General features: G+C 38.5%; 1 protein-coding gene across 4 annotated transcripts in view; it reads left to right on the forward strand.

Moving 5' to 3' along the window:
• Window positions 1-14377, forward strand: part of adcy6a (adenylate cyclase 6a) — a 272247-nt gene that overhangs the window by 224724 nt on the left and 33146 nt on the right. For all 4 annotated transcript variants that reach the window (XM_062053918.1, XM_062053921.1, XM_062053919.1 and 1 more), the window contains 5 exons: window positions 3042-3163; window positions 7116-7227; window positions 7723-7850; window positions 7940-8098; window positions 8178-8319. In XM_062053918.1, coding sequence (XP_061909902.1) covers window positions 3042-3163; window positions 7116-7227; window positions 7723-7850; window positions 7940-8098; window positions 8178-8319 — 663 coding nt within the window. The remainder of the gene's footprint in view (window positions 1-3041; window positions 3164-7115; window positions 7228-7722; window positions 7851-7939; window positions 8099-8177; window positions 8320-14377) is intronic.

Consider the following 14377-nt stretch of genomic DNA (forward strand, 5'->3'; position numbering starts at 1 on the left):
AGCACATGTAGACTGCTTGGGCAAACTCCCATGCACCCGCAAGGACCCTGCCGAGAGTATAGAGCTGGTCCACAGTTCCACGACCAGGACGAAAACCACACTGTTCCTCCTTAATTTGAGGTTCTACTATCCGGCGTAGCCTCCTCTCCAGTACACCTGAATAGACCTTACCGGGAAGGCTGAGGAGTGTGATCCCACGATAGTTGGAACACACCCTCCGGTTCCCCTTCTTAAAGAGAGGAACCACCACCCCGGTCTGCCAATCCAGAAGTACCGCCCCCGATGTCCACGCAATGTTGCAGTGTCTTGTCAACCAAGACAGCCCCACAGCATCCAGAGCCTTAAGGAACTTCGGGCGGATCTCATCCACCCCCGGGGCCTTGCCACCGAGGAGCTTTTTAACTACCTCGGCAACCTCAGCCCCAGAAATAGGAGAGCCCACCACAGATTCCCCAGGCACTGCTTCCTCATAGGAATACGTGTTGGTAGGATTGAGGAGGTCTTCGAAGTATTCCCTCCAACGATCCACAACATTTGCAGTCAAGGTCAGCAGCACACCATCCTCACCATACACCGTGTTGACATTGCACTGCTTCCCCTTCCTGAGGCGGCGGATGGTGATCCAGAATCGCTCGAAGCAGTCTGGAAGTTGTTTTCCATGGCTTCCCCGAACTCCTCCCTTGTCCGAGTTTTTGCCTCCGCGACCGCTGAAGCCGCACACCGCTTGGCCCGTCGGTACCTGTCTGCTGCCTCCGGAGTCCTATGAGCCAAAAGAGCCCGATAGGACTCTTTCTTCAGCTTGACGGCATCCCTCACCGCTGGTGTGCACCAGCGGGTTCTAGGATTACCGCCATGACAGGCACCAACCACCTTGCGGCCACAGCTCCAATCGGCCGCCTAGACAATAGAGGTACAGAACATCGTCCACTCTGACTCAATGTCCAGCGCCTCCCTCGTGACATGTTCAAAGTTCTTCCGGAGGCGGGAATTGAAACTCTCTCTGACAGGAGACTCTGCTAGGCATTCCCAGCAAACCCTCACAATGCGTTTGGGCCAGCCAGGTCTGTCCGGCACCCTCCCCCACCATCGCAGCCAACTCACCACCAGGTGGTGATCGGTAGAAAGCTCCGCCCCTCTCTTCACCCGAGTGTCCAAAACATGAGACCGCAAATCCGATGACACAACTACAAAGTCGATCATGGAACTGCAGCCTACGGTGTCCTGGTGCCAAGTGCACATATGGACAATCTGTGACAAACACAAAAGACCAATAACAAAACACCACTCGGGTTCAGATCCGGGCGGCCATTCTTCCCAATCACGCCTCTCCAGGTTTCACTGTCATTGCCAACATGAGCGTTGAAGGCCCCCAGTAGAACGAGGGAATCACCCGAGGGAGCACTCTCAAGTACTCCCTCGAGTGAATCCAAAAAGTGTGGGTACTCTGAGCTGCCGCTTGGCGCGTAAGCGCATACAACAGTCAGGACCCGTACCCCCACCCGAAGGCGGAGGGAAGCTACCCTCTCGTCCACTGGGGTGAACTCCAACGTGCAGGCTTTGAGCCGGGGGACAACAAGAATTGCCATCCCAGCCCGTCGCCTCTCACTGCCGGCAACGCCAGAGTGGAAGAGAGTCCAGCCCCTCTCGAGAGAACTGGTTCCAGAGCCCTTGCTGTGCGTCGAAGTGAGTCCGACTATATCTAGCCAGAACTTCTCCACCTCACGCACTAGCTCAGGCTCCTTCCCCCCCAGCGAGGTGACGTTCCACGTCCCAAGAGCTAGCTTCTGTAGCCGAGGATCGGACCGCCAAGTGCCCTGCCTTCGGCTACCGCCCAGCTCACATCGCACCCGACCTCTATGGCCCCTGCTATGGGTGGTGAGCCCATTGGAAGGGGGACCCACGTTGCCTCTTCGGGCTGTGCCCGGCCGGGCCCCATGGGAACAGGCCCGGCCACCAGGCGCTCGCCATCGTGCCCCAACTCCGGGCCTAGCTCCGGAGGGGGGCCCCGGTGACCCGCGTCCGGGCAAGGGAAATCTGGGTCCTTCGTTTGTATTCTTCATAGAGGTCTTCGAGCTGCTCTTTGTCTGATCCCTCACCTAGGACCAGTTTGTCTTGGGAGACCCTACCAGGGGGCATAAAGCCCCCGGACAACATAGCTTCTAAGATCATTGGGACACGCAAACTCCTCTACCACGATAAGGTGGCAGCTCAGAGAGGAGCTTTTTTTTCAAATAAATTATATTACTTATTATTAAGGATTACTTCATTATAAAAGTTACTGTCTCTGTTCGGTACCATGTCAGACCAAAACAAATCCCACATCTTTTTCGATTCAAGCAGTGACTTCATATTCTGGTTGGGTACATTCTCGTATTAACATTTTTATATGACCTACTGCAATATTGGGTTTCAGGTGTCTTGATCAGTTGTTTTTCTTATAAAAATTATCTTGATTCAGAATCGGTTATATGAAATATATGTCTCAAAGGTTTTCAGAATATTTACTATCATATGGTTAATACAGGACTATTGTATGCATGTAAATGTAGTAAAATGTGCTAACACTAAATATTGACACTTAAGAGATAATGTGGACATTGCTCACTGCTGTGTTGACTTATTTTCTAAGTAATTCTATAGTGGTATACAAGCTGTACAGTGACTACTCTAAATGATATCCAAGTTTCATTTGGATGTATTGTTCCTTGAGAAAATATACCGTAATAAAATGGCTGCTGAATTGGTCTGTATTCACTTAAGTGAGATACTGTATGTGCAATGAAATTCCTACTCCGCACCAGAGAACAGCAATATACAAATCAAATTTAAAAAAATAAAGATACTGGGTGCTATATGTACAGAACAACTACAATGTATGCTCGCCATGAAAAGGATGCATGTAGAAGAACCAGGATGTAGCATGTGTTCATGATAGATAGAAGCTTTGTAATTAGTGTCCAACATGTAACACACTCACAGGTAATTGGTAGGAAGCTTGTCACACAATCTGCATTTTGTTTAAATTATTGTGTGATTTCCAGGAACGTCTGTTGCTCTCGGTGCTGCCAAGGCATGTTGCCATGGAGATGAAGGCTGACATCAATGCCAAGAAGGAAGACATGATGTTCCATAAGATCTATATCCAGAAACATGACAATGTCAGGTCAGTCTGTACACACTATGAGTGAAGGAATTCTGCTGTAGTTTTATGCGTTTGTGTTATGAAATATGATTGATACACAACAGTGTCACACCACAACTACATCTACACACACACACACAAACACACAGTTGCATGCATACAGTTCGACAGAGGGTGGAGTGGTTTGGCAGACTGGAACCTAATTAACACACGTGAGGGACCACTTAATCACCAACCGCCAAGAAAAGATAATCCCTAAAGAGGAAGAACCTCAGAACACATTCAATTACAGAACTGCGCAAACTGCCTCAATGACACAGATTCTTCATCCTCGATTTTGAGTTTGTTATGCACATTGATTGGATGTGTCGCATTGAAACTACTCTGGTCGCTATCTTTATATGTTGACAATTTGAATCTACTTTTAAAAACCTTCCTTGTGGTCTAGATAATATGTATTTGCTATGCCTTGGTGTAAATTTTGCACCACAGTCACTTTTTTAACATGTTTTTTGAGTTGTCTTCAAGATGTTTTTTTGTGGAGACGTTCCCAGATTGCAATTAAGCCACATCCCACTCCCCCCTAAAGTGTCCAAATGTATCTTTCTAAAATTTACAAATATCTATCTTGAAGTCGTCACCGCTATTTTTTTGTTGAAAATATCAAACTTCATAAATATGATATAGATTCACCCGGTCACAACCTTAGGTACACCTGCAGACTTGCTGATCGATACATATTCTGCATAAAAATGCTGCTAAAAGCACCATTAAAGTCACTGCATGTTCCCTGTCAGTGTTATTATGCACCCATCTATCCATTTTTTACCGCGTGTCCCACTCGGAGGGGCTGGAGTCTATCCCAGCTGCATTCGGGCAGAAGGCGGTGTCACACTGGACAAGTCGGCACCTCATCGCAGGGCCAACACAGATAGACGGACAACATTCACAATTAAATACAAATATTCCTTTATGCTACCTTTTTTGTGTTTCTTCATATGAGCTTGACTTAATGTCCAAATAAGTACATCCACCTCACTGTGATGTCACGACATAGCCTGACTGCAAAACCCCGCGAACACAGGCATCAAAAACTCTATATGACCTCGTCCATATTTGGAAAGGAATTTTCAGAGTTTGAATTCGTCTATAAGATAAATGTCATTAATTAAAAATGGCATATTTCAGTAAAAAAAAAAAAAAAATTCAAGATTGAGTGAAATATAACATTGCCATGTTTCAGCCACATCGCACCGCTATGATGTTAGGTAGTGGCGCAGCCTTTAGTTGGTACAAGCAAATACAAGCATTTACATCAGGGATGTCCAAACTTTTTCCACTGAGGGCCACACATTGAAAAATCAAAGCATGTGGGGGCCATTTTCAATTTTTTTTAATTTTCAAATTCAATCATTTCCCACATTCGGTGAGTTTTAAAGGTCCTATAGGGACCCAAAATAGTCTTAGTCATTAAAGTGATAAAAAAATAACTCAATAAATTCAACATTTTAAATATCTATAGACTAACTTCAGCTCTATCCCATGCCACAAAGTTTATATATTTTTTATGTTTTAAACAATTGTTTTATGGCAATAAAAAAATATGCACTATTTTCCCTAAAACATCTTTCAAAATGGAATTTTTAATGTGAAGTAATTGGGGCCTTAACAAGAAAGATATAACATAACAACATTGCTTTTGATTTATTATTATTTTTTTGAACAATGACCATTTAAAAAACAGACTAAAGGTCTCTGGGATCCAAAAGGGCCCCCACACATCAAATTATATATATATATATATATATATATATATATATATATATATATATATATATATATATATATATATATATATATATATATATATATATATATATATATATATATATATATATATATATATATATATATATATACACAGTACAGGCCAAAAGTTTGGACACACCTTCTCATTTCAATGCATTTTCTTTATTTTCATTGTCACTGAAGGCATCAAAACTATGACACCTGTGAAGTGAAAACCCTTTCAGGTGACTACCTCTTGAAGCTCATCGAGAGAATGCCAAGAGTGTGCAAAACAGTAATCAGAGCAACGGTTGGCTATTTTGGAGAATTTAGAATACAAAACATGTTTCCAGTTATTTCACCTTTTTTTGTTAAGTACATAACTCCGCATGTGTTCATTCATAGTTTTGATGCCTTCAGTGACAATCTACAATGTAAATAGTCATGAAAATAAAGAAAACGCATTGAATGAGAAGGTGTGTCCAAACTTGTATTCTATGTATATATATATATATATATATATATATATATATATATATATATTAGGCCTGTGAATCTTTGGGTGTCCCACGATTCGATTCAAAATCGATTCTTGGGGTCACGATTCGATTCAGAATCGATTTTTTTTTTTCAATTCAACACGATTCTCGATTCAAAAACTATTTTTTGTTGTTGGGTTTTTTTGGATGAAAACAATACACAACAATACCATAATAACACAATACAATTTCAAAACAAAACCCGACCCAGCAACATTCAGAATAGCAATAAACAGAGCAATTGAGAGCAATTGAGGACACACAAACATGACACGGAACAATCTAAAAGTAGTGAGACAAAAATGAATATTATCAACAACAGTATCAATAATAGTAACAATTTCAACATAGCAGTGATTAAAAATCCCTCATTGATATTATCATTACAAACATTAATAAAAAAAAAAATTACAAAAAATGAACAATAGTGTCACAGTGACTTACACTTGCATCGCATCTCATAAACTAAATGTCTAATGATAATGTCAATGAGGGATTTTTAATCACTGCTATGTTGAAATTGTAACTAATATTGATACTGTTGTTGGTAATATTCATTTTTGTTTCACTACTTTTGGTTTGTTCTGTGTCGTGTTTGTGTCTCCTCTCAATTCAATCAATCAATCAATGTTTATTTATATAGCCCTAAATCACAAGTGTCTCAAAGGGCTGTACAAGCCACAACGACATCCTTGGTACAGAGCCCACATACGGGGAAGGAAAACTCACCCCAGTGGGACGTCAATGTGAATGACTATGAGAAACCTTGGAGAGGACCGCAAAAGTGGGTAACCCCCCCCTCCTGCTAGGGGTTACCCCCAATTGCTCTGTTTATTGCTGGTTTGGTTTTGGAATTGGATTGCATTGTTATGGTGTCGCTGTGGATTGTTTTGTTGGATTGATTAATTAACAAAAAAACAAACAAAAAAAAAAAGTTTAATAAATAATAATACATTTAAAAAATCGTTTTTTAAAAAAATGAGAATCGATTCTGAATCGCACAACGTGAGAATCGCGATTCAAATTCGAATCGATTTTTTCCCACACCCCTTATATATATATATATATATATATATATATATATATATATATATATATATATATATATATATATATATATATATATATATATATATATATATATATATATATATATATATTTGTATTTTTTAAATTTTTTCAACTTCCAACTTTGGATCCATCCATCGATTCTAAGTTTTTATTATTTTTTGAACAATGACAGTTTTTGAATTGCGGGAGACGCCTGCATGGCAACTTTGTGTTATTAGAGTCGATATTGCAACATTTTCTCGTTACACTGCACCTGTTTGCTCTTTAATTCCAATTTTTATGTTGTTTTTTTTATAATGAATATTATAAAACATGGCGCGGGCCGTTTAAAAACTAGCTGCGGGCCGCAAATGGCCCCCGGGCCGCACTTTGGACACCCCTCATTTACATTATATACAGAACCAAATATAGACCACTTGAAAATAGTAGAAAATGCTCCAAGTCTAAATTGAGTAATCACGATCTGCAGTGAAAAAGGAACCTAAGTTACTTTTTACAATCTCGTATTAGGTGGATTGCTATACTTGTTGGAGACCATCATCAACAATAACACTCCTTTTTGTGTTCCTTTTCAGTATTCTGTTTGCCGATATTGAGGGTTTTACCAGCTTGGCCTCCCAGTGCACGGCTCAGGAACTGGTCATGACACTCAACGAACTGTTTGCCCGTTTTGACAAGCTGGCCTCGGTAATGACTGTAACTTCTCACATTATGTTTTTGTAAATGAATCTGCTGGAGAAGTAGCTGTAAAGGTGCAAGGAACTATTTCTATGTGGCTTTTTAAAAAATGTTTTTGAAGCTAAGACAATCATCATATTTTGTCTTGCACCGGCTTTATGCAGATGCAGAAAAGAAGTTGCTAAGGTACGGCTTAGAACAGTGGTTCTCAAACTTTTTTCACCAAGTACATTTGACTATCCAAGTACCACCATAATGACCAACATTAAAATACAGTAGCGTAGTAGGCCTTATTATTTGAACTAAAAACAAGGCAGAGGTTTTATGTAACGAGTATAATTAATATTTAGCCACTGTAAGATCATACGCAGTTTGAACAGTAACACTGTGTTTGATTATATGATTAAGCTATTCTTTGCGTACCACTAGATGCAGTCCGCGTACCACTAGTTTGAAAATCACTGGTTTAGAATTAGTTTATAACATGTTCCCTCTCTTCGGCAGGAGAACCATTGTCTACGTATTAAAATTTTGGGTGATTGTTACTACTGTGTGTCTGGGCTACCTGAACCCCGAGCTGACCACGCCCACTGCTGTGTGGAAATGGGCGTGGACATGATCGAGGCCATTTCGTAAGTACAATTTATAGCGTGTGTTTTTTGTCCAGTTTTGTCAATGCTTGAGAACAAAGCATGAACCTATCACGGTTTTATGTCTGTAGGCTAGTGCGTGAGGTGACAGGTGTCAATGTCAACATGCGCGTTGGCATCCACAGTGGGCGTGTGCACTGCGGTGTCCTAGGACTCAGGAAGTGGCAGTTTGACGTCTGGTCTAACGATGTCACACTGGCCAATCACATGGAGGCAGGAGGCAAAGCAGGGTGTGGAGAATAAAGTGCTTCTTCCAAAAGCAATACAACACAAGTTCTGATGTGTAATATAATTATTTTTCCACTCCAGGCGGATCCACATCACTAAGGCCACTCTGGAGTATCTCAATGGCGACTACGAAGTGGAGCCTGGCTTTGGAGGAGAGAGAAATGCATATCTGAAGGATAACATTATTGAAACCTTCTTGGTCCTCGGATGTAGCCAAAAGCGGGTCAGTGAACTATAGTAAACACAGTTCAATATACATACATATACATTTGGGGCGGCATAGCTCGGTTGGTAGAGTGGCCGTGCCAGCAACTTGAGGGTTCCAGGTTCGATTCCCGCTTCCGCCATCCTAGTCACTGTCATTGTGTCCTTGGGCAAGACACTTTACCCACCTGCTCCCAGTGCCACTCTCACTGGTTTAAATTTAACTTAGATATTGGCTTTCACTATGTAAAGCGCTTTGAGTCACTAGAGAAAAGCGCTATATAAATATAATTCACTTCACTTCACAATAAGAATGAAATAAAAAGTCATGCAATAATGCAATGCACTTTATGGTGAGGCTTTAAATTAACTTAATTTGAAAAGGCAATGATACATTTTTGTTGCCATTGAAAGTCCTGCTGTTTATTTGCAACATCATACATCATTTCCCATGAACTAGTAAGTATCCTGCTCATTTACAGATGGACAAGCTTCATGATATTTTCACATTTGCTATTTATTTTATCTTCCCACCCCCCAGAATAATAACATAAAACAGTGTGGTCATCTTACATCATCCTCTATGTACCACACACTTTATTGTGTAGGTTGACTGAAGCACTCATCAAAATTAAATGTCGCACCACAACTTTACTTAAGGCCTTTGCATTCATTGTCATCTGCCGGCCTGTTATTGTCGCAGCCTACACCACTGTTTGCATATATTGCTACTTGTCACAATGTTATCAGACAATAGTTGGCGATTACAGATCCCTACTAGGCTATTTGTTAACCTTTAGAGAAAACTCTTGTCTTTATACTAAGCCAATTAGCTAAATAAAGCCAGTAAGAAGATGGACATTTGGGACATTACATTGAAGATACTGTACATCAGGGGTGTCCAAACTTTTTCCACTGAGGGCCGCACACTGAAAAATCAAAGCAAGCGGGGGCCATTTTGATATTTTTTTATTTTAAAAACCAATACAATATATGTATAAAAAATATACATTTAGGCCTCCACTCAGGCTTGATCCCAGGGACCCCAAAGGGTTTTGTTAAAAAAAATATTAAAAATGTGTCATTATTCAGTATTATTATTTTTATTATTATTCAAGTTTTAAATCCATAGATCAACATTAGGTCTGTCTGTCAATATAACGTTTTTAAAGATTTAAGTCGTATGCTCTTTTTGTCAAAGAAAACCCTGTTTTTTTATGGAAAAAACACAAAATATGCAATATTTTCACCCAATAACATTTTCAAGTGGAATATTTGAGATTATATAATAATCGGAGCCTTAAAAAGGTCAACAACTCATAACACCATTGATTTTCATTCATTATTATTTTTTGAGCGATGACACTTAAAAACAAATCACACAAAAATTATTGGGTAACCAAAAGGGTCCTACTCATTAAAGTGTTAAAAAATAAATTATACATTTTTTTTACTGTTTACTTTTAACACAATAATCTCGAGATCAACTTCAGATCTCTCCGTCAAATATAAGTTGTATTTTTGTTTATGTTTTTTGTTTGTTCGTCTTAGGCCCTTCTTTAAAAAAAAAAAAAGACAGCTCAATTTTTTATATGGCAAAGACAAAATATGCAACATTTTCCCCAAAAAATATCTCAAAGTGCAATATTTAATGTGACGTAATTGGAGCCTTGGATAGGTCAATAATTCATAATAACATTGATTTTCATTCATTATTTTTTTTTAAAGAAAGAAACAGCCTGCATGGCAGCTTTGTGTGATTAGAGTAAACATTGCAACATTTTCTTGTTACATTTCACCTGTTTGGTCTTTCATACCACTTTTTATGTTTTTAATTTTTTTAATCGTATTTTAAAATGGGCCGTGGGGCCGTTAAAAAATTACCTGCAGGCCGCACTTTGGACATCCCTGCTGTACATGATTTGAATCTATATTGACAATAACACCAGGAAAGTCATCATTTGTGAAGTACAAGGATTCCTGGAAGCTTAATCATATTTCATGTCCAGGGGTGTATTTAGTCACATGGGGTCCCGAGGCAAACCAGGTCATTGGGGCTCTCCAAAAACCAAAAAATCAACATCAACATTTACCATGGTGTTAGAAGCTACCATGCGTGCTGCACATTAAAGCTTGGCGAGTGATCCCAACACTTTCATTGTAATTGATAGGAAGTTAAGAACATTAACCAACATTTAATAAAGTGTAAGCCATTTCTGGAGATCAATATTTTGTTTGCGCATATGGACCGGGAATGATGCGTAGCGCTACTATTGTGAAAGCTGGAAGTGTGTGACTGATAGGTCAAAGAACACCATGTAGAGTACAGGATTGTTTCCTATGATAACAAAACCAACAATAATTACTACACACTGTGCAACTGTCATTGACAACATTTTTACTAACACAAGGAATGATGAAAGAATATTAACTGGTGGTATTTTGATGAAGGATGTGAGTGATCATCTTCCTGTATTTTGTGTTTATGAGAACCAATGTATTACTGTAGCGCAAGACCCACCAGATATATTTATAAGAAATAGATGAATAGAAGCCTTGAACGCTTTGAGAGAAGACTTAAAGAAACAAAAATGGGATGAAGTGTACAAAGATGATGTGAATAATGCATACAACTCATTAATTAAAATATTGATTAATCTGTATGAAGAACTGTAAAGAAATCTAAATTGGAGGCAATGGCAGAAAAAATGTGATGAACAAACCTTGGATGACAAATGGGATAAAAAAAAAATGCGTGCAAGAAAAAAAATAATTTCTGTAGAACATTTTTAAAATCAAGGACAAAAGACTCAGAAGATATAAAAAATATAAAAACAAATAGATATTGTTTATTAGAAAACATAAAAAATAATACTATAGACAATTGCCAGACAAATATAAAGACAACATAAAAGGTACATGAGGAATAATTAACAGGGTTCTAAAAAAAAGAAAAAGCACAACTTAAATTTCCAAATCATTTCACTAAAGATAATAAAGATGTTTACCACAAAAATGATGTTGTAAATTATTTTAATAATTTATTGGTAAACATAGGCCCTACCTTGGCTAAACGAATACCAAAAATTAAAGTTGATAATAAAATTGGAGAAACTATAATAGATAATACAAACAAAAAAGTAGACAAGATTGAAATATTACAAACTGTGAAGCAGTGTCCAAATACATTTATAAAGAGCGTCATATATCTAGTTATTTAACCATTTACATATATTTGTAATTTATCATTCATGAAAGGGAAATGTACTTATCATATGAAAATTGCTAAAGTAATACCACTTTACAAAGGTGGAAACAAACACGAGTACTCAAATCACAGACCAATATCACTGCTGCCACAGTTCTCAAAGATCTTGGAGAAATGGTTTGCTTTCAGGTTAAATCAATTTATTAATATATATAACATGTCAAAGGCCTACTGAAATTAGATTTTCTTATTTAAACGGGAATAGCAGGTCCATTCTATGTGTCATACTTGGTCATTTCGCGATATTGCCATATTTTTGCTGAAAGGATTTAGTAGAGAACATCGACGATAAAGTTCACAACTTTTGGTCGCTGATAAAAAAGCCTTTCCTGTACCGGAAGTAGCGTGACGTCACAGGTTGTGGAGCTCCTCACATCTGCACATTGTTTACAATCATGGCCACCAGCAGCGAGAGCGATTCGGACCGAGAAAGCGACGATTACCCCATTAATTTGAGCGAGGATGAAAGATTTGTGGATGAGGAAAGTGAGAGTGAAGGATTAGAGGGCAGTAGAAGCGATTCAGATAGGGAAGATGTTGTGAGAGGCGGGTGGGACCTGATATTCAGCTGGGAATGACTAAAACAGTAAATAAACACGAGACATATATATACTCTATTAGTCACAACACAACCAGGCTTATATTTAATATGCCACAAATTAATCCGCATAACAAACACCTCCCCCCTCCCGTCCATATAACCCGCCAATACAAATCAAACACCCGCACAACACACTCAATCCCACAGCCCAAAGTACCGTTCACTTCCGCAAAGTTCATACAGCACATATATTTCCCCAAAGTCACGTACGTGACATGCACATATCGGCACGCACGTACGGGCAAGCGATCAAATGTTTGGAAGCCGCAGCTGCGTACTCACGGTAGCGCGTATCCAACTCAAAGTCCTCCTGGTAAGTGTCTCTGTTGTCCCAGTTCTCTACGTGTTTGTGTTGCTGCAGCCGGCCGCTAATACACTGCTTCCCACCTACAGCTTTCTTCTTTGCTGTCTTCATTGTTCATTAAACAAATTGCAAAAGATTCACCAACACAGATGTCCAGAATACTGTGGAATTTTGCGATGAAAACCGACGACTTAATAGCTGGCCACAATGGTGTCTCAAAATGTCCGCTACAATCCGTGACGTCACGCGCAAACGTCATCGTACCGAGACGTTTTCAGCAGGATATTTTGCGGGTAATTTAAAATTGCACTTTACTAATCTAACCCGGCCGTATTGGCTTGTGTTGCAATGTTAAGATTTCATCATTGATATATAAACTATCAGACTGCGTGGTCGGTAGTAGTGGGTTTCAGTAGGCCTTTAAGTAATAGTCAATATGTGTTTCGTCCCCATGCCTCAACAACAACAGCAATAATTGATTTGGTAGAATACATTTCAACTGCAATGGATAGAAAACAATATTAAGAAAACATATTTAGTAAGCATTTTCGTAGATCTTCAGAAAGCGTTTGATATGCTCGATCATCAGTTATTATTGGACAGAACTGTACAAATATGGAACAAGAGGAGTGGCTCATGAGTGGGTCAAAAGTTACCCGAAGGACAGAAAACAGTTTGTGGAAGTTAACAATTGGAAGTCTGCCTTACATGATATTAGTTGTGGACTACCACAAAGATCAGTCGTTGGACCAATACTGTTTCTCATGGTTTTCAATGATAATACCATGGTTTCCAAACTGTTTAGGTGTATTTTATTTGCGCACGACACAACCTAATTTTAAAGATGTGTTAGAGGTGGTTGAAAATTAATTCATCAAAATTAAAAGATGGTTTGATGTAAATAGATTATCCTTGAATATTAGTACAACAAAATTAATGATTTTTTGCAGTAGTAGGAAAAGTGTGGATGGCACATTATATATCGAAGGAGTTGAGATTCAAAGAACACAAGATATTAAGTTTTTGGGTGTTATGATTGATGAACATTTGTCATGGAAATCACATATAAATGATACAAAGGCAGAAGTATCTAAAACTATTTAAATTTCACACAAAGTGAAGGAATTGATAAATCAAAAAGCATTGTATATTTTGTATAACTCACTGGTTGTTCCATATCTAACATACAGTATTGAAGTGTGGGGTGGTGCCTGTAAAACATATTTGAATCCAATCTTCCTTCCGCAGAAAAAAATAATCATTACTGGAAATGTATACAGGGAACCCACAAACCCATTATTCAAACAGTTAAACTTATTAAAATTTCATGAACTTGTATGAGTAAAATATCCTAAAAATGATGTACAAATCACATGCAAAATCTACCAAACAACATTCAAAACAGATTTGTAAAAAAAAGAAAGTAATTATAATCTGTAAGGAACTGAGATCTTTAATAAATGTAGATTTAGAACAGTGATGATGGAAATAAGCATTTCAATCAGAGGTGTTAGTTTATGAAACCCGATTGACAGTGGAATAAAACAATATACATCTCTTTCTGTACTAAAAACATGTAAAAATCATAACGATGAAAAGATATGACTGAGTAGAATTATTTCTTCATTATTGGTTTAATTGTTGTAAAATCAAAATATGGCTTTGTAGTCGCCAACATTGAAAGTCAATTGTATTTGTGAAAATAGGGGGGCAGATAATACACATTTTTTCTATTTATTTCTGCTCCTTTTCATTCATATTTTACTTTGATGTTATGTTGATTCATTTATTTTTATGTTATTCCTTTGTTTGATTTTTTATGAATGAAGTAAATAAACTAAACTAGGAAGAGAGCTCTTGACAGTGGCCGTGGTTTGAATGCGACGAGATTGTTGACTTAGAGC

This window comes from Entelurus aequoreus, linkage group LG07 (assembly GCF_033978785.1).
Source record: "Entelurus aequoreus isolate RoL-2023_Sb linkage group LG07, RoL_Eaeq_v1.1, whole genome shotgun sequence".
Taxonomy (NCBI): Eukaryota; Metazoa; Chordata; class Actinopteri; order Syngnathiformes; family Syngnathidae; genus Entelurus; species Entelurus aequoreus.